The 18,635-nt window shown below is 37.9% G+C and overlaps 1 protein-coding gene across 1 annotated transcript in view; it reads left to right on the forward strand.

Moving 5' to 3' along the window:
• The first annotated feature begins 1,082 nt into the window (after positions 1–1,082).
• The window catches only part of LOC107290419 (myelin and lymphocyte protein), a 29,955-nt gene continuing 12,402 nt past the window's right edge, over positions 1,083–18,635 (forward strand). The window contains exon 1 of the mRNA XM_015819297.1: positions 1,083–1,280. Within this exon, the coding sequence (XP_015674783.1) occupies positions 1,194–1,280 (87 nt within the window). The 5' untranslated portion in view covers positions 1,083–1,193. The remainder of the gene's footprint in view (positions 1,281–18,635) is intronic.

Genomic DNA, 18,635 nt, shown 5'->3' on the forward strand with positions numbered 1-18,635 from the left:
CACTTATGACCCTAACTGAGCCCAACATTTCTGTTACTGAGAGGTTTGTTAAGTGAGTTTTGCCCCATTTTATGACCAGTTGTTAAGTGAATCACTGCAGTTGTTAGTAACACGGCTGCCAAGTGAATCTTCCCCATTGACTTTGCTTGTCAGATGGTGGCAAAAGGTGATCACACGACACAGAGACCGTCATAAATATGAGTCAGTTGCCAAGCATTTGAATTTTGATCATGTGACCATGGGGGATGCCATAATGGTCATGTGAAAAACGGTGATAAGTCACTTTTTTCAGTGCCATTGTAACTTGGAACGGTCACTAAATGAACGTTTGTAAGTCGAGGACTTACAAATAGCTGCTCATTGCATCCCACTTTGCCTTTACATCTTCCTTCCCTCTGCTGAGTTCTTGCATTAAGTTATAGGTTGGGAATTCTTTGGGGGGAAAAAAGTCTGGCATTTAGTAAAGTCTTTCATATTGACAGTAATGTAAATGAAACAATAGCCATATATAATCACACACACAGAATTTTCAGACTGCTTGGTCCATGCCTAGCTAAGAAGGAGTAAATTCAGTTTGTATAAAACAAGCAAATCACACTGATTTCTCCATTATCCCTAACCCACTAAACTTCTTTGTAGCATGAAGATTTGAATCCTGGTTCCCAGACTACTAACTGGACATTCTGTGTTGCACCACCTTTAGTGACTGAGGCATCATCTCTCGCGACTGATCCAGAGACATGATTTCTGCTGTTTCCATAAAGTTATTTGTTACTTTGGCTTCTATTATTTAACTCTGCATCCTAGCATAATAAGATCACTTAAAATATGAAATTAAAACTCATACCAGAATGTACCAGAATAATAAGGCAGCATGGTTCCAGTGATGCTATCCAAGGACTAATCACCTTAAGATCCTTCAAAAGTGCTTGCAGAATTATGAGACAGCAAAAAAAAAAAAGACTTATGCTTTGGAACAGTTTTTTACTTTCCTAAGGTCACATAAAGAGTATGGGCAGGTACCTCTGCTTGCTTAGCCACACCTATCCTGAGCTCCATCCCTGGAGGGCAGGCAACTTTAAGGTAGCTGAACAGTTAAGATATCACATACCCAAGAGGAGGAAAGGAAACTAGAATCTAGCCGTGTAGAGTGAGGACTTGTGTGTGTGTGATTTTGAAAAGAAAACAGCACAATGTCTTCAGCGACAGCTACAGCTTCTTTACCCAGTGGTGCTACAGTCCTGGCTTCATTTCCTGACATTCTTGTTATTCCTGAGTTTGTGAGTATAGCTTTTACTTCTTTGAAAAATCTAGCTTAGTTGCTGTAGAACACAATATAAAAACTGTCTACCTTTATTTTGAAGGTTGGGCTGTAATCTAAAAAGCCCTGGTTAGATGCCTTCAGATTTGTTTCACGGGGATTCTGAAAGCAACGTTTTTAGACTTTCCAGTTTTGCTATACCTTTCCTCCCAACACCAAATACATTTTTAGTGGAATAAGCAATAGTTTACTAGAGTGAATTATATTCTGAAATCAGTAATGCTGCTGGGTAGCAAGGGGTGTTTTTAAAACTAGACTAGCAAGGAGGTAACATGGGCCTCCCACTCCACATTGATGGGCTTCAGAGTTAAAAATCTCTATTTTTAAATGCCAAGAGCATGTTTAGTTGACCTTCAAGGTTATACTCTGCTAATTCATGCATATAGCAGGTGCATGTTGTGCAGGTGTGCAGCACTCAAGTAGCTAATTATTTGGCTGAACTGGTGACCTGTGTACTGAAAACCAATCTTCAAGGTCTATTGAGTTCACTGTTTCCTGGAGAAACAAGGAACACCACTCTCTCATGTGGAGGGCTTGGGTCCTTTAATAGATATTAGAATATGTAGAACACATGCTTGGAATGTGAATGACTAGAGGAATAGCTACAGTTGCAGTGATTGTAAAGGCTAAGAGAGATTGACAGTATTTTGTCCAATGCAGCTCTCAGGTTTCTGAGTTGATCAAATTTAGTAGAGAATATTTTTTTTCATAGCTCACCACATCCATCCTGGGAAACTATCACTTTTATTCTTTCAGGGAGTTTGGAGGGGTATATACACAGAGCTTATTTTTTGCTCCCTAGAACAACTCTGTAAGACTGACAAGGCAGAGAGAGCCATTGAAGTTCCATTCTTGAACTTAAAGAATGAATGAGGTTTTGAACTTGAGTTTCCAATATTCTATGTATTTACAGTGAAACAAGGAGCTTTATCCTTAAGGTAGGCATTCAACAGATGGTTTCCCAGGGAAATACTTGCACCTGAAAAGATGATAGCTTAGTGACTTTCTACCTCTTTAGGAACCCTGCTAATTGGCAGCAACAGCCTTAAGTTACCTTTTAGATCTGCGTGCTAAAAGAGCCTGTAGATGCTCTTACCTATGTCTGCTATTATATTGCAGCTCTACTTATTTATTTTTTTAAGACTTAAGGCATGGGGTTACTAAAGAGCTACCCAGAAAGGTAGTATTTCCTTCTTCATTGAAAGATTTGATATCCTCTTCAAATCTTAAAGTGCTCATAATAAATACAAGATTGTCCAGATTAATCAAGTCTAGTGACTTAGCAGGGCAGGGTTCAGTTGTGGATATGCCTTTTCAGTCAAAGGGATTTAAATGTTTATTACTGTATGTGTCCTGCATTTAATGCTTTGCACAGCTTTAATCTCTAGACATGTCCAAGCAATTATTTTAAAAGATCAGGTCATTTCCCTATAAATACTGGTTGAGCCTCTGTGAATGGGTTCATACAATACTCTAATCCCAGGTAACCAAAGCACAATTGCTATATTCTTCTATCAAGCTCTGCCCAAACTGAGAAACATGTTATTGGTTATTGTGATGGCCTAGTTTACACAGCCTAAGACAAAGACTTCATTGGGCATTGAATGGGTTCAGCTTTTGTCTTCTAAAGTTTTAATTGTAGCCAAGTGCAGGATGGTGGATTTGTCAGTAGGGCTATACATGCAGGAAAACTAAGTGGTAGCTCACTATCTAAACTAACAAAAATAGTGTCAGTGGGAGGGGGAGCAACTTCCCCTCCAATCCTACAGTTTCCCCAAAAGACCCTCAAAATGTTCGCTTCATACCTGGAGTGGCCATTAGTTGCTGATTTCTTGAGAAGAAAAAGACACATTATTCTATGGACTTCCTCATCCAATAATTAAAAAAATGCCAGCGGCATGATTATTCTGATATACAATCTGTCCTTCAAACCATCTTTTTCTAAACCTCCATTCATAACAGAAGGCATACAAACTTTCTTTTCTTTCATAGAATTAAGGAGGTTAACTACAAGATATAAATATTTTAGCAATCAAAATCAAACAACAAGAGAGATTGAATAATACAAAATGCCTACGTGAACAGAAAATTTTGTCCTATTAACAAAATGCTAGACAATAATATTTTCCCAGGGTGTTCAACCAAAAATATGTCCTAATTGAAAGACATATTTTGAAAAATATGTCCTTAGCTGTCATTGAGACAGAATCTCCAGTTGCAATCAGGGAATTATCATGTCAGTCTCAGCTTTGACATGAAAATCACATTAAATCAGCTGTTTTTACAAGTTCCTTCTGTTTGGGAATCTCTGGTTGTTGACATAGACCTGCGTAGTTACAGTACTTCTGAACAGGATAGACTATGGGGAAATTCCAAAACCTTTGCTCTATTAGTTCTGGTGTTTCTAGGGATTGTGGCAGGTCACTACATTAGTCAATTAAGGGTCTAATCTCTGGGTGGAACCATACCTTTAACATCTGAATCCATACCATTCATATATGGATGCTAGGTGATATCTTTTCTGATTGGACTATATGTCATATGGTGAATTCTACCTGTATTATGCATTTATAAAAATTATGAAATGTGTAGCATGTCAATTTTTTTAAAGCAACAACTATAATCCCCAGTTATATTGTAAAGTGAGAATGTGAGATTGGTACATAGTCTAGGAAAATTATTATGTTGTGAAAACAAATAAAAAATAAAAATGTAGCAGAGAAAATTAATCTCTTCTTTCCTTTTCTCATCTATAAACAAACCTTTAAAGCTTCCCCATTCAGTACTGGTCAGCAAAAAGTCCATTCAGTGTCTTTTCTATTGGCCTTTTTCTTTTTTCTTCTATTCTTTTCTCCTTTTTTTCTTGCACCTTCTAAACTTTTTAAATTTTTCCTTTTTAGTTTCATTTACTGTGTTTATTAAAAACTTCAATACAAATTATAAGGAAAAGTATTATGCTGCAATCTTGCTTTTAAACTTAAAGGATTACATGATGAATAATGGTGACTTTGGTTTACTGGTTACCACTTTAGCTTCCCACTGGGTTATCTGATTAATACAGCTGTGATGTTCTTTTTGATTCTAAATATAATAAAATTTTAAAATATAATTTGAAGGGCTTAACATTCTGGAAAGTGGATAAAACCAAAACAGCTGCCTTTCCAGATTTCTGTCCCAATTTTTTTTGTTAATGTTATTATATCTCATTATTCACTGAAATTCTTTCTGATCTCTAAGAAATTGATCAGGATGGTTTGCAGGTTTTAGGAGCAGAATAAAATGTTATATTGAAAGAAACAGTAAGCAAGAATTAATTATCCCAACTTGTTAAGCAATAAACCTTTCCCCTAAAGCACGGGTTCCAAACTCACCACATCACGTGATGTGTCGTGAGATATCACAACTTTTTTTGCATTGCTGGAGCTGGGGTGGGCGCGGCCTCCACATAATGCAACCAGCCTGTGGGCTGGCAGTTTGACACCCCTGCCCTAAAGCTACATCCAGCACTGAACCAAACCCAATGTTCCTCGGTTGTGAAAATGGTGTTTCTAAGCCAAATTGGAGGGCCAAGAGGATTACAAAAAGTTTTCTCTAAGGAGAAATCTGCTATTCCCAGTTTTAAGAAGAGAAGACTGATGTGGGAAATGGCAACACACTAGTATCCAGAGAGGTGGTACACAAAAGGTGTCTGAGACATCTTCTTTTGGCCCAGATGACAGTATCTGAAATAATGAAAAACAGAGTGAATTTGATTGACATGTTACAATCCTTACTTAAGGACTACTTCATGTGATATCTCAGGTGAAGAATAGTCATTTCTCTACCTTTATAGTGTCCAGAGACAGCTGGCCAGTGGCCTTGTTTAAGGAGACCCAGTCCCTTCTGGGCAAGGAGGAACTACAGGAACTTTTGTTGGGCCATTGAAAAGATTATTCTAGACATCTATTGGATAAAGTTATTCAGAGTTGGAATCCAGTTGTACGGGTTCTGTGGCATTGCCTGAGGTACAGTCTTGCCTGGTTATCTGGAAAGAGTACTAAGAGTTCTGTCAGCTCTAATGAACTGGATAGGGTCCTTGAAGAGATGAGTTCAGCCACCTGTATTTTAGATCTCTGTCCTTCCTGGTTAATTAAAGTTTCCTGGGAGCTGGAAGTTGCTGGACTTGTCTATGGGAGGGGAGTGACTCTATGTTTCTTGAAGGAGGCTGCCCTCCTTAACAGATGCATGCTGGACTTAATGCATTTGGACAATTTGTGTATAAAATGTTATTAGTTTATTGTATACGATACAATGAAAATACAAAAGTAAATAGCGGAAAAGATGGGGAAGGGAAAAGGGAATAAAGAAGTGAGGAAGGGAAAAGAAAAAAGAAAAAAAAGGCATTGACGTTCGACTTCCTTTGGTGCAGCAAAGTAAAGTATCAACTTCAAACCTCAACTTATTTTTACTTTTACAAAATAATATAAACTAGCCATTTCGATAACTTCAAGTCTATCTAATTGGTAAAACCAAAATCAAAATTTCATTTTTTTCAACTTCAAGCACAGAGTTTAGAAGTGGTTTCCACATAGCAATAAAAGCGTATTCTTTTCTTTAATCAGTACAGTTTAGCCATCTTTGCTAGATCCATCAGCTTTTAAACCATTCCTCCACTGTGGGGATCAATGTAGTCCTCAATTTCTGAGCGTAGAGTAATCTTGCTGCTCTCAACATATATAACATCAAAGTTCCAAAAAATTTTTCCACGTCTTTGTCCATTAGCCCCAAGAGAAAAGTCTCTGGTTTTCTTTTTATATTCACTTTAAGAATTTTCTGTATTAACATTTGAATCCTACTCCAATATTTTCTTGCTTTATCACACATCTACCATAAATGGTAAAAAATCCCTTCTTTACCTTTACAGTTCCAATATTCATTGGAAATATCTTTATACATTTTTGATAACTTGTCTGGTGTTAAATAACAATAGTACATCATCTTGTAAACATTTTCTTTCAAATTATAATTTCATGCAAATTTTAATCCTTTATTCCACACATTTTCCCATTGTACCCAAAATTCCTTGCCCACTGAATCATACAATGTTTTACTTGTTCATTTTCCAGATTTAAATTCAATAACATTTTAGAAACTTTGGCAACAGTATGTTCATCACTATCACACAGTAGGGTTTCCAGTTCATTTTTAACAAAATTAAACCCATGATTCTTTTTATTTAACTTAAATCTTTCTTTCAACTGCATATATGTAAACCAATTTGCCTTTGGCATTTGGACAATTGTCAGCCAATCTCCAACCTTCCCTTTTTACTAAAGGTGGTTGGATTATAACTCCAGAGGGCACTGAAAGAATATTTTCAGTTAGAATTCAGAGCTGAATATTGCATTAAGACAGCATTGATTGTGCTTGGCAATGACCTCTGTTGGATTTGAAATGGGGACAGTGTATCCATCCTGCTTCTTCTTGATCTCTCTGTGACCTTTGATCTCATTCATCCTGAACACTTATGAACCAGTTCAGTAGGTTGGGCATGGGAGGCACTGTTTTACAGAGGTTTTCCTCCTTTTCCCAGAACTGATTACAGTCAGTGTTGCTTGGAAGGGAACAAGTTGAGCCTAAGGTCTCCACCCTTTCCCCTCATTCTATTTAACATGTAAGAAGCCACTGGGCAAGATAATCATCAACATGGGATGTACTATCACCAATGTGCTGATGATATCCAGTTGTACTTCTCCACTCTGGGCCAACCACACAATGGGAAAAGAACTTTACCATTGCTTGGAGGCTATGATAGTCTGGAGAGGAAGAATAATTTTCGGCCCAATCCTGGCAAGATAGAATGGCTGTGGGTTTTAGGGCACCCCCATTCTTGGACTTTGCATCTTAATTTTGAATGATGGTGCACTTCCCCAGTTAAAGTTGGCACACAGTTTAGGGGTCTTCCTCGCTTCTGTGCAAAGATCAAATGGCAGCCATGGCCAAGGGGGCTTTTGCACAGGTTCATCTTGCACACACTAGTTCCACCCTTGGATCTGGAGTCCTTGCTCATGGTGACTCTCGCCTTAATCACCTCCCATTTGGATTACTGTAATATGCTCTACAGTATATGAAACCACCATTGAAGAGCACTTGGAAGCTGCAATTGGTCCAGAATGTAGTATTGTGAGCAGTTTTTGGCCTCTCTTGCTATTCCACTATATCCTCACTGCTCTGTGAGCTGTACTAGCTCTGAGTAGGCTTCTGGGTTCAATTCAATTCAAGGTGATGGCTATCACTTGTAAAGCTCTACATAGCATAGGGCCAGAGTACTTGCAGAACTATCTTTCTCTCATTGTGTCTGCTTTCCCCAGCAGATCTAGAGGAGAAGGCATGCTCAGGATCCCTTCTATCAAATAATGCCATCTTGTGGAATGCCTAAGTTTTCCTTCTCATTAGCAATGCCTGCCCAATGGAATAGAATCCCCTGGAGATTCAGATAGTATTGATTAGTCTTTTGCAAGGCATTGAAAACCTGGCTGTTTCCCCAGGCATTTGGGTCAGTTGATTTAGATGGACTCTGTGATTTATTTTTCTGTGAATGAAATGGTTGGTGCTCTGGAATTATGTGTTGTGGGGAATAGTTGGTTTATAATGCCTGTAAGCTGTGCAGATCATTTGCATGAGATGGGTGACTATATAAAACATATAAATAAATTTAAGTTGTAGGAGAACATATTCTGCTTGAAAAAAAATCTAATTAAAAACAACTTAACAATAAAATAATTTACTTTGGAATGACAGGCTTCCTTTTCCTGAAACTATCTAAAGGAGACATTTCTTCTGCGGATTTCAGCTGGATTGATAGTGACAGCCATATTTTAGGGGTGCTTTAATTTGGATTCCTATACCAAACAGGGGGTTGAATTTATAATCTGAATTACTCTTTCTAACCCACAGATAGTGTGACAATTTACTGAACAGAATATTGATAATTATGGTTTCTTTACTTGTTAATCAAAATTGCTATGCCTTTTTTGACAAGAAATAAATCTATTTACAATTTTTTTAGATTAAGTTTCCTTCCCCTTCTCTCCTCTCTTCTCCCTAGTTTGTTTTTTGTTAATAATTTTATTTAACTTTTAATAAACATAGTAAAACTAAACAAACTTAACTAGAAGAAAAATAGAAGTTCAGAAACTGCAGAAAAAAATGAAAAAAAGACAAAAGTATAAGAGAAAAGAAAAAGGCAACAAAGACAATAATAAAGAAATGGCTTCCAACTTTCATGACACTCAGCATAAGCTGATATACTGACTTTTCACCCTTATTTAAAGTTACAGATAAAAAACTTTTCTCTCCATAGCCTAACTTTTCTCTATTCACATCCCACAAATCACCAGCTTTTGAATTTTATTTCAGTGAAAAGTCCTTTAGGAGTTACTGGAAACATCAAACAAATAGTTTATCCTTAGTCAAATAATCCAACTTTATATTCTTTTTTTTTTTTTTTTTTTGCTGTGTACAATCTTGAACTTTAAGTCATTCCTATGGCATCAGAGGTTTGATCTTTCAACACTTTTTGGCATTTAAAAGCTTCAAAGCTTTCACCAGTCAACTTTGTAAATTCATGAAGAGGCATTGTCCAGTGTGAATCAATATAGCTGTGCCATGCCTATAAGATTTCTACCAATTCCTAGCTTAAAAGCCAAGTTAACCTTGTAAAATCAAAATATTTTGATGGAGTCTAAAGTCCTTGGGAGTCTGAAATCTAGCAACCTGTGAATATGCTTACACCAAATCCAGTTTTTGGTCAAGAAGAATAATAAGAGGGCAGTTGGAGAGGTCTCATATAGCTTGTACTGCATGCCTGGTTTTGGTGTGTGTGTGGGGGGAGGAATTCAAGCTGCTCAAATCACAACACGTCTTATACTTACACTGAAAAAGTCAGTTTTTATATTGTTTTACAGCCGGAACAGCAGCATCTCTTGTTCTTTTTAGATTACTCTGAATTGGAAGGAATAGTTTGCACATTCCATGCAATAGATATGATTGCATTTTTTTAAATTGTCATTTTAAAAATTATTGTTACATATAAGAAACATTTCATGCAACAGATGTAAGATTGCAGTTTTAAAAAATTACTGTGATGTGTGAGAAATCCAGAAAGAAAGTAAGGTTCATGGCATGTTTATAGAGGGAAAAACAAATCAATAGTAATCTGGGCATCTTATAAAACTGTTTTAATAGCTTTTTAAAAGGATTTTAAAAGGAAAAAAAGCAATTGGAAGACTTTGGATTTGCCTATAAAGTATTGTGGATATGTAAATAAACAAGAGACTTCTGAGTAGAGTGAATAACACTGTGAGTACTGAAGCAACAAAGTTATATCCATTTTCACACAATAATGCCAACTGAAATATTAAAATATGTGAATATCATTCTACACCAGATCAACCACAACTCCCTGTTATCATTTCCTGTTTCTTTCCAGATATGTTGAGATTAGAATTTACAGGATTAATGGGGGGGGGGGGTAGCAAGTTCTGGCATCTGTGGTCCCAACATATAGAAGATGGTATGATGGGGAAAACTGAATCTATAAGATGGAGTTGGTCATCTTTTGAACATCTGATGAATGTAGCAAGATCACTCTCCTTTTCAACCTCAAAAGATATTGAGAAGCAGGACATTTTTTTCAATTTGAATCCAGATTTAAGTCCTTCTCAGTCTTTGGATAACACAGCAGACTAATGATGACATATTACCTGCTATTTTATTTTTCCATAATGCTGTCTGCATGTTTCTTGTCTCTCTAAGGCAGCCTTTTTGAACCTTTTTACCCTATAATTTTCAGATCTCAGGGAACCCATTTCACAAAAACAGTCAAAAAATGTGAAAATGACATAAGTTACTTCTAACCTACATTGTCCTAAAGATGCTTTTCAAAAGGCAACTGGACTTTCTTGATTTTTTTTCCTTTGAAGACATTTTGCTTCTCATCCAAGAAGCTTGTTCAATTCTTGGATGAGAAGGAAAGCATCTTCAAGGAAAAAAAATTCAAGAAAGTCCAGTTGCCTTTTGAAAAACACCTTTGGACAACCGTGACCTGGATTATTGACACACTCTCTATATTTCTAACCTACACAAACCTCTTTTTCCAACATTTACAACAGTAGCAATGTGGCTAAACTGGAGTATGTAAACAAGCAGGCAGTCAAGTTGAGTGTGTAAAAATTCTGACTACTGTGAGCACTAGTATAATGGGCAAAATTCAAAAATTATACATTTTTTTTAAAATCACAGCCTCTTGTGGTACCTTAGGACTCTGTTATTTTAGTTTAAATGGGAATTATCCTCCATATTCCAAAGAGTGCTTGTGAGTATTTCTGAGTCTGATAAAATAAACTAAGTTCTGCTACAAAACAGCATAATAATCTCCTCGGAAGTGAAGGAATAGACAAAAATACTATGCTGCCTTAAAGAAGCCATAGCTGCATTTCCAACCTTTATTCTGCCTGGTCAGAGATTCTGTCTACATCAGAGATGTGTGTGTTGAGGGGAGAATGAGAGCAGGGAATTCCTTCTTTGGTACCAGTTCTCCAATGCCACAAAGATCAAAGAATTGACAGCAGAAAACCTGCATTCCCCTTCTGCACTTTGTAGGAGGAAGAGAATCTCCGTGGTGCTGGGAAAACTGGCAACCAAAACACCCGGGTTTCCTTCCTTCTCTCCCCATATTCCTCGCCTTGCCTAAATTGACATGAGAGATAACAGAGATCTTTGGTACAGTAAAAGAACCCTGACCACAGATGAGCAGCTCTGAAAACAAGTGGCCATGGGCCAGAGCAGGGGGTGAGCCTGTGGTAGCTTCAGGTGGCCAGTAAGAGAGGCCAGTTTATTTTGGGACAATTTGTTGAAGCCTGGCCACTTGGAATGGCAAGTGCTGGCAGAAGTTAAAAAACACTGTTTTTGTAACAGAGCAAGAAATTATGGATGGAAATTGCCTTCATGGTGAGTCACTGAGGAGGGGATAGCATTCATGCCCTCAACAGAAGGTTAGTGATGTCTTTCAGTTAAAGCAAGCAGAATGTGTGGAGGAATCTTTTACCATTCTTGGAAACAAATTTATGTGGGACTTTAAAACTTACCTGATTATGACTCAGGTTTTTACAGGTCAACTTTAACCCATTTTATCAGAAGTATCCACCCTTTGTGTATTTCTCTCTCTCTCTCTCAAGACAAGATTTTTTTTAAAAAAAAATTAAATGAGTCAAACAACAGAAAAGTTAACAGAGTGTAAGCACTGGGTTGCAGAAATGTATTTCATTGGAATTTCTGCATTTGCAGCCTAAGATAACTGTTTGAGAAAGGAAGGACAGAAAGAGTTAAAAAATTTAACATGATGCAGTGTTACAGGACTCAAATGGGGATTGTAAAATAGAAGTATCTGTCTCTGCTAGTGATAATGAGTCATACTGCCTCCAGAAGGAGAAGTACCATATGTCTCAATATCAGGTACTAAGGGACAAAGTAGGACAGTGCTCTGGCCTTTAGGTTTCATACCTAAAGGCTTCCTTGCTTGGCCACTATGAATAAATTTTCTGGACTTCTTACAGTTTATTACTCCCAATGGGAATCATTATGGGATACCTCCTTAATGGGAGTGCTATCACTTTGAAATGAGCAATGAATACGTTGCCTGAGTGTAATTTAGAAGGTGCTGTGCATAAAAGCAATGGACTCTGACATTATTCCCCCCCAGCAGTTGATGTGTTTGGGCAAATATACCTACCCTAAAAGCTTAAGGGTAGCAGGAAAGCTGTGGCCACAGTGTGTACCTGTTGCGAAAGCCCAAGATCCCAGCACACCCAGTTTTATTTTCACCATTAAACAAACTGATAATAAACTGCAGCAATGGGGAAATAGCAAATAGTAAGGCTTATAGAGGTGGTGCCCACTCAGTGAAAGATTAGAGAATGGGTACATAGTTCGGTTGTTTAAAATTTGCTTCCCACCCTCCTAATACAATAGCAGAGAACCTGATAGTGAGCAAAGATAAAGAAGAGGGTGGTGCAAGACCAGTGGGGGGGGCAGACTATGGCTCCAGTGCTAGGAAGAAGGAAAGGGGAAGAAGAATTAATGGCCCATTTCATTTTTGTGTGGAGCAGCTGCCAGAAACCTGTTAAACCAGGTAGTCTGCTATAGACTGATGCAGGCTGTCTTAAAAAAAAAAAAGACCAAACTTTATTGGAAGCATTTGTAGAACAGCTAACAAGAATGTAGAGGTATGCTCCTACACTGTGCATCAGCAAAGCCTAGTCTACTAAACTGCAAAGCCTCCTCCTCCTCCTCCTCCTCCTCCTCCTCCTCCTCGTCATGTGTCTGCCCTTTCTTTTAAAATTCACATGACCACTCAAGTATATTGACTACCCCCTCTTTGAATTTTGGACATTTAATATCCTTCATAATATTCACAGAGTGGAATATGACATTAGGGTAAAGTAAGTTATATCTCTTCACTTTTATGCACGTAATGAATATAGACTTTGCAAACTTGCTGTCCTCTGGATGTGTTGAAACAATGGCTCCCTGGATTCCCATCCAGAATATCCAATGACTCATGCTGGTTAGGAACTATAGAATTATAATGTCAATGTACCTGGTAAGGGAAGAATAAGCTGCAATGTAATATATCATTGTGGACATGAAGGATGCTGTATGCATGATCTGAAGTCCCTTTTCTTCAGAAAACCTGTTCTAAAAGAGATCCTTGTTTTCCAGAAGGTTTGATCATCCCCCAAATCCTGTATTCTTACAATATATAGGCAAAGATACATAGGATAGGATTGGTCTCATCTTGCTATTTTTCTGTATTCACCATCACTATTTCGTGGTTCTGCCTGATCAAGATGTAGATTGATTGAACTTCGGTCAGGCAAGAAAGTCTATTTGGGTAGTCTTGGTGCTGTTTTATGCTGTTTTATACTATAAGGTGAAGGTAAGGGTGATAGCTGATTTGTTAATGCTAATAAATTCTTAGAAGGTTAAAAGGGGACAGTGATGGGTTCCAGCAGTATCTCTCCAGAATGGGAGGATGGTAATAAAATGGCAAATATAGTTCAGTATTGGTAATCCTCGACTTACGAAACCTCAATCAAGCCAAAATTTCTGTTGCTAAGTGAGACATTTGTTGAATTTTGGTCCATTTTATGACTTTTTGCCATAGTTGTTAAATAAATCACTGCAGTTGTTAAGTTAGTAACATGTTTGTTAAGTGAATCTGGCTTCCCCATTGACTTTGCTTGTCAGAAGATCGCAAAAGGTAATCACAGGACCCCAGGACACTCATACTGTCATAAGTATGAATCAATTATCAAGCATCTGAATTTTGATCACATGACCATGGCGATGCTACAATGGCTGTAAGTGTGGAAAATGGTCATAAGTCACTTTTTTCAATGATGTAACTTTGAACAGTCACCAAATGAACTGTTGTAAGTTGAGGATTACCTGTATGAGAAATATAAAGTGATGCATATTGGGGCATATATATATATATATTATATGTGTATTATAAATAGATATGGATATGGATATGGATAGAGATAAAGAGAGATAGAGAGAGATAGAGAGAGATGAGAGATAGATAGATAGATAGATAGATAGATAGATAGATAGATAGATAGATAGATAGATAGATAGATAGATAGATAGATGGATGGATGGATGGATGGATGGATGGATGGATGGATGGATGGATGGATGGATGGATGGATGGATGGATGGATGGATGGACGGACGGACAGACATATGAAGGCTTCTGAGCTGGAGATGACTGGCCAGGATGGGACCTTGAATTAATGATTATAAATAGCTCAAGGAAGTAAAGAATTTACAAAACAACATATAACAGAGTATTTATATGCATTCTGAAGTACCAAGACAGCTAAGAGTTTGGATATGGTCTCTAATCCCTCCAAAAATCGTGTCCAAATTGTAATTTTTAATGTGAAATAAGGAATAAATTATTAAATATGTTATAATCTTATTGTATTTAAGTAATACTATGTAATCATATTGAACTTTACATCATATCAATGTTAGATTTTGACTAAGTCACATTAACTTTTTATCTTATTTATAACAACTTTTTGGAATGTAACATTCAGCTTGTTAACCAAAGGCCAAGTATAGTCTATGGTCTCCAAACTGTGTCCTTCTATTTTTAGCAAATGAATAGTTAAAACATTAGAATTTGCTACTGCAAAGTGTGATAGTGTTGCTCAATGTTTGCATACTAGTTCCCAGCCTACAGATGTCTCAAACCATAGTAAAAAACAGGATATTGATTTAATTTGATGCACCAGCCGGGCTTCTTAAGACTCTCAAGAGTTCTTTAATGGCCTTTCCCCACTTATAACTAACTACAGCATAAACATGCCCTATGAACATATTTTTCTGATTGTCCCTGCAGTCTTGCCTTCATTTCATCCCCAGCACATGTCAATGAAAAAAGTTACAACATTGTTCTGAGTTATATTGTTAGTAAAACAGATTATCATGGCAGAATAAAAAGACAGCCACAAGTTTTATAAAAATCTGTTAGGGCAGGGGTCCCAAATCCCCAATCTGTGGACCAGCACTGGTGCATGCCAGAAACTCAGCTGCACAAACAAGTGAAGCCCCATCTACAGAATCCAGGCAGCACATGAGACCATGCCCCCTCCAGTCCATGGAAGAACCTCTCTCCACAGAACTGGTCCCTGGTGCCCAAAAGGTTTGGGGCCTCTGTGTTAGCAGTTTGTCACCCATTATCTTGGAAGGAAGTTAGGTAATTCCAGTGACTTGAAGTAGGATATGGATCAGCAATGAGGAATGGAACATTTCAATTTTTTTTTTACTAACTCAAGGATGGATGGATGGATAGCACTTCAACTTGGCTGTGGACAAAGATATGAGACATGAGGTGAGATGCTAGTGGAAGAAGGGAATCTAGGATATATTATTTCTAAGTTTCAAGTTAGCTGGAAAAAAAGTGGGCAACAAAATGACTTGGGGAAAAGTGGGGGTAGGAAATATTTAAATGTCACCTTGCATTCAGTTTTCATTCCTGCAAGTGACTGTCCTACATTTTAGTGTTCAAGCTGGAAATCTCTTGCTTGTCTTAAGTTATAAAATTCTGCCCTGAATCAACTCTTCCCAAATGTCCAGGAGATAGTATTATAATAACTCAGTGAATTAACAGATGTAAATTGGGGTAGACTGTATGTCTAAACAGTTTCTGCCACTATCTAAGGGAAACTAGTAAACTGCTGTTAAGCATTGAGCAGGGGGTAGTCAAAAGGAATTGTACAATCTGGTGACACACCTTGTAACAAATACTTTAAAGCAATCTTCTACTGTATCTCAGAAAGCCAATCTTGTATTCAGCAGCAGTTATTCTTGTCCCACTACATTGCAAATTGTAGGACATGGCAGAGGAATCCAGTTTGTGCATGAAGTCAGACTTACGGTACTTCTTGCCTAACAGTAGAGTCTGATTGCAGTTAAGTCCTGGGGTAGGTTCCAAATCCAAGCCATAATAGGGGAGTCATCTGTAAAAAAAAAAAAAAAAAAAGGAGGAGGAGGAGGACTGTAGATGCCATTTAAGGTCTGAGATGGGAGGAAAAAAATGCCTTTGGCCTATTCTGTAAGCACAGCAGCCATGCTCTTTGGCATTGTTCAGAGAAAGGGAGAGCCCTTTTTGAAACATTCCTATCATTCTGTAATGTCCTAGTTTTCATATTTAGCAACTGCTGAGTGTGTCTCTCCTCACTCCCAAATACTATAGTGCTCAGCATTGTATCCTACCTACTTTCTGAAATTTGGATTCACGGTGTAGAACCTCCATCATGCTGGTTGTGTTTTCATGATATAACGAACCAGAAGCCAGTGATTTTAGGCTAGTGTGCTGTGGAAATTCAGGGCCCCGTGGTGAACTGATGGGTCATCCTGTTGTATAGACAAATAAAATTGGCTTCAGTTAGGTATGAATATGCATGTCCTGCAAACCCAACTACTGGCTAAATTAAGATGCTCAATGATTGTGTTTTCCCCCCCCACCATATACGGTAAAGCTACAGCTTTGGATATTAATACAGTTTATCCATTTTCAGTAAGAAAGTTTAGCTATAATGCTGTGTTCAGTGGAAAAGGAATGGTTTGGCTTCATCGGTCAGAAGCAAAATAATGATAAATTGGCTCTGCATGTTTGGACTTTCCTTGTCCTAATTTGTACTCCTAGAATTGCCCCTTCACCAGAAGTGTCTGCAGGGCAGAGGAGGTCAAAACTGCAGCTACAACTGTACAACTGAAGTACTGCCTATTTTTTTTATGTGCATCAGGTGTAGGAAGCAACACAAGTTTACAAATGAGAAGACATTGTTTTCTGCAAACCAAGAAGGGCAATTGCATAACCAGCAGCTTAAGTATAAGCAAAGAAAGAAAAGACAAATTTGGACTCATAGATATCTTAGTGTGGCAGATTTGAAATTGCTGAAGTCTCCTGGTGCTCTTGACCGTTAAAATATTTAAGTTGTTCATCTTTTAGCGTTCAACCTGTATATTTGGAAATAGATGCAAATATTACAAAATACCAGTAAGAACTTGGTAATCTTTCACCATCCAGTGGATCTTTGCTCCTAGACCTTCTCGCCATCTGGAGAAGTGGAATGAGTGAAATAATGATTGGAACATGGGCAGTGGAAACGTTTGCTGTACTTCTGCAAGTAACTACCCACAGTTACAGGGCACTGTCAACGATTTCCCCCTTCCATTCCTTCTCTAACAATTCAGAACAATAATTTTCACTTCCACTGGTCTCTAATTGCCGAGAACATGCAGAGATCCATTTCGAGCCCCTCCGGCTGCTCATTGGTAGAGTGCAAATATCAGGATAGAATATAATAAATGTTTGTGCCCTGAACTGCTGCAGTTGGATTGACAAAATCTTCTTACCCTACCACCCTTAAAGGAAACAAAATAAAAAACTGTGTGCCACCCTGGCTTATAGCACATGCATACATTTGTCTGTTCACCAGAATGCCTGAGCAGTTAGTAAAAGAAACAGATGGAAAGCTAGCAAGCCTATTTTCTTAGCTGCATCCAGCAACTTGAATTGGAGAAGTGGGCATTCTTTCAATAGCCGTAACACGTTTTCCCACTGGTGAGAGCGGGATGAAATATTTTTTTGCAGACCATACAAATAGGCTTGTGGGGAAGCAGATGGGGAGAATTGTGGCTGCCTTGAATTTGGGGGTGTGGGTTGAGGCAAGAGTGCACCCCTGGGAAAACAGGCCACTCATCAACTCCACTATGTTGTGAAAAAGGAAACAGCCTTGCTTCGCTTGTAGATGAGTTATAGTTGAGCCATATCGAAAATGATCTCTCTCCCTCTCTCTCTCTCATCAATCAATCTAGCCAGTTATCATTTTTTTTCTTTCATCTATCAATCTTTCTATCTTTCTATCTTTCTATCTTTCTATCTACCTACCTACCTACCTACCTACCTACCTACCTATCTATCTATCTATCTATCTATCTATCTATCTATCTATCTATCTATCTATCTATCTATCTATCTATCACCTGTCATCTCTATCTCATACCATAAGAGTATCCAGGTCCAGAGTTGCTTCTAAAGCAATAGAAAGCTCTTTTGTGGCAGAGTCCATAAAGATGTCCTTCAAAGAATGGATAAGAAAACTCAAGACTTGGTGATTATAATTTAGTACAAGGAAACTAAACAGTACATGTTAGCAGTGCTAATAATATATTGTTATTGTGGTGTTTTAAAACAAATATTTCCACCTGGCAAAAAAACTTAAAACCTGCATTACTTGGGGCTATTCTGCCTGGCCTCCCTCGGGCCTCACTATTTTCTGTTTCTCCACAAACAAGTGGAACTCTGAAACTGAGAAGATTTCTTCCTAGGAGAGCGGTGGGGTCTGGAATGTGAGCACACAGTGCAGCCTTTTCTAAAGCTGTTGCCTTTAGATGTATTGGGGGTACAGTGATCACAATTTCTCACCTACTGCACAATTGCTGACCTATTGCCTATTCTTATTGATTTCCTCCAAGAAGCTATGGTAAATCATCCATGCATTCTCCTGGATCATCTGTAGCTCCCCATTCAAATTAATCTATTTATGATGGCTGAAGTGAAAAGAGCCATGACACAGACTATAGACAAAGTGTGTGTCTTCAGTCACAACTTCTTGTCCCATATATGTTGTCCAGGGAAATCCAGATTATGGGTAAATTTCTACAGGGATTATTTACATTGCAATTGGAAGGC

Source organism: Protobothrops mucrosquamatus, unplaced genomic scaffold (assembly GCF_001527695.2).
Source record: "Protobothrops mucrosquamatus isolate PMUCROS unplaced genomic scaffold, P.Mucros_1.0 scaffold890, whole genome shotgun sequence".
In the NCBI taxonomy this organism is placed as follows: Eukaryota; Metazoa; Chordata; class Lepidosauria; order Squamata; family Viperidae; genus Protobothrops; species Protobothrops mucrosquamatus.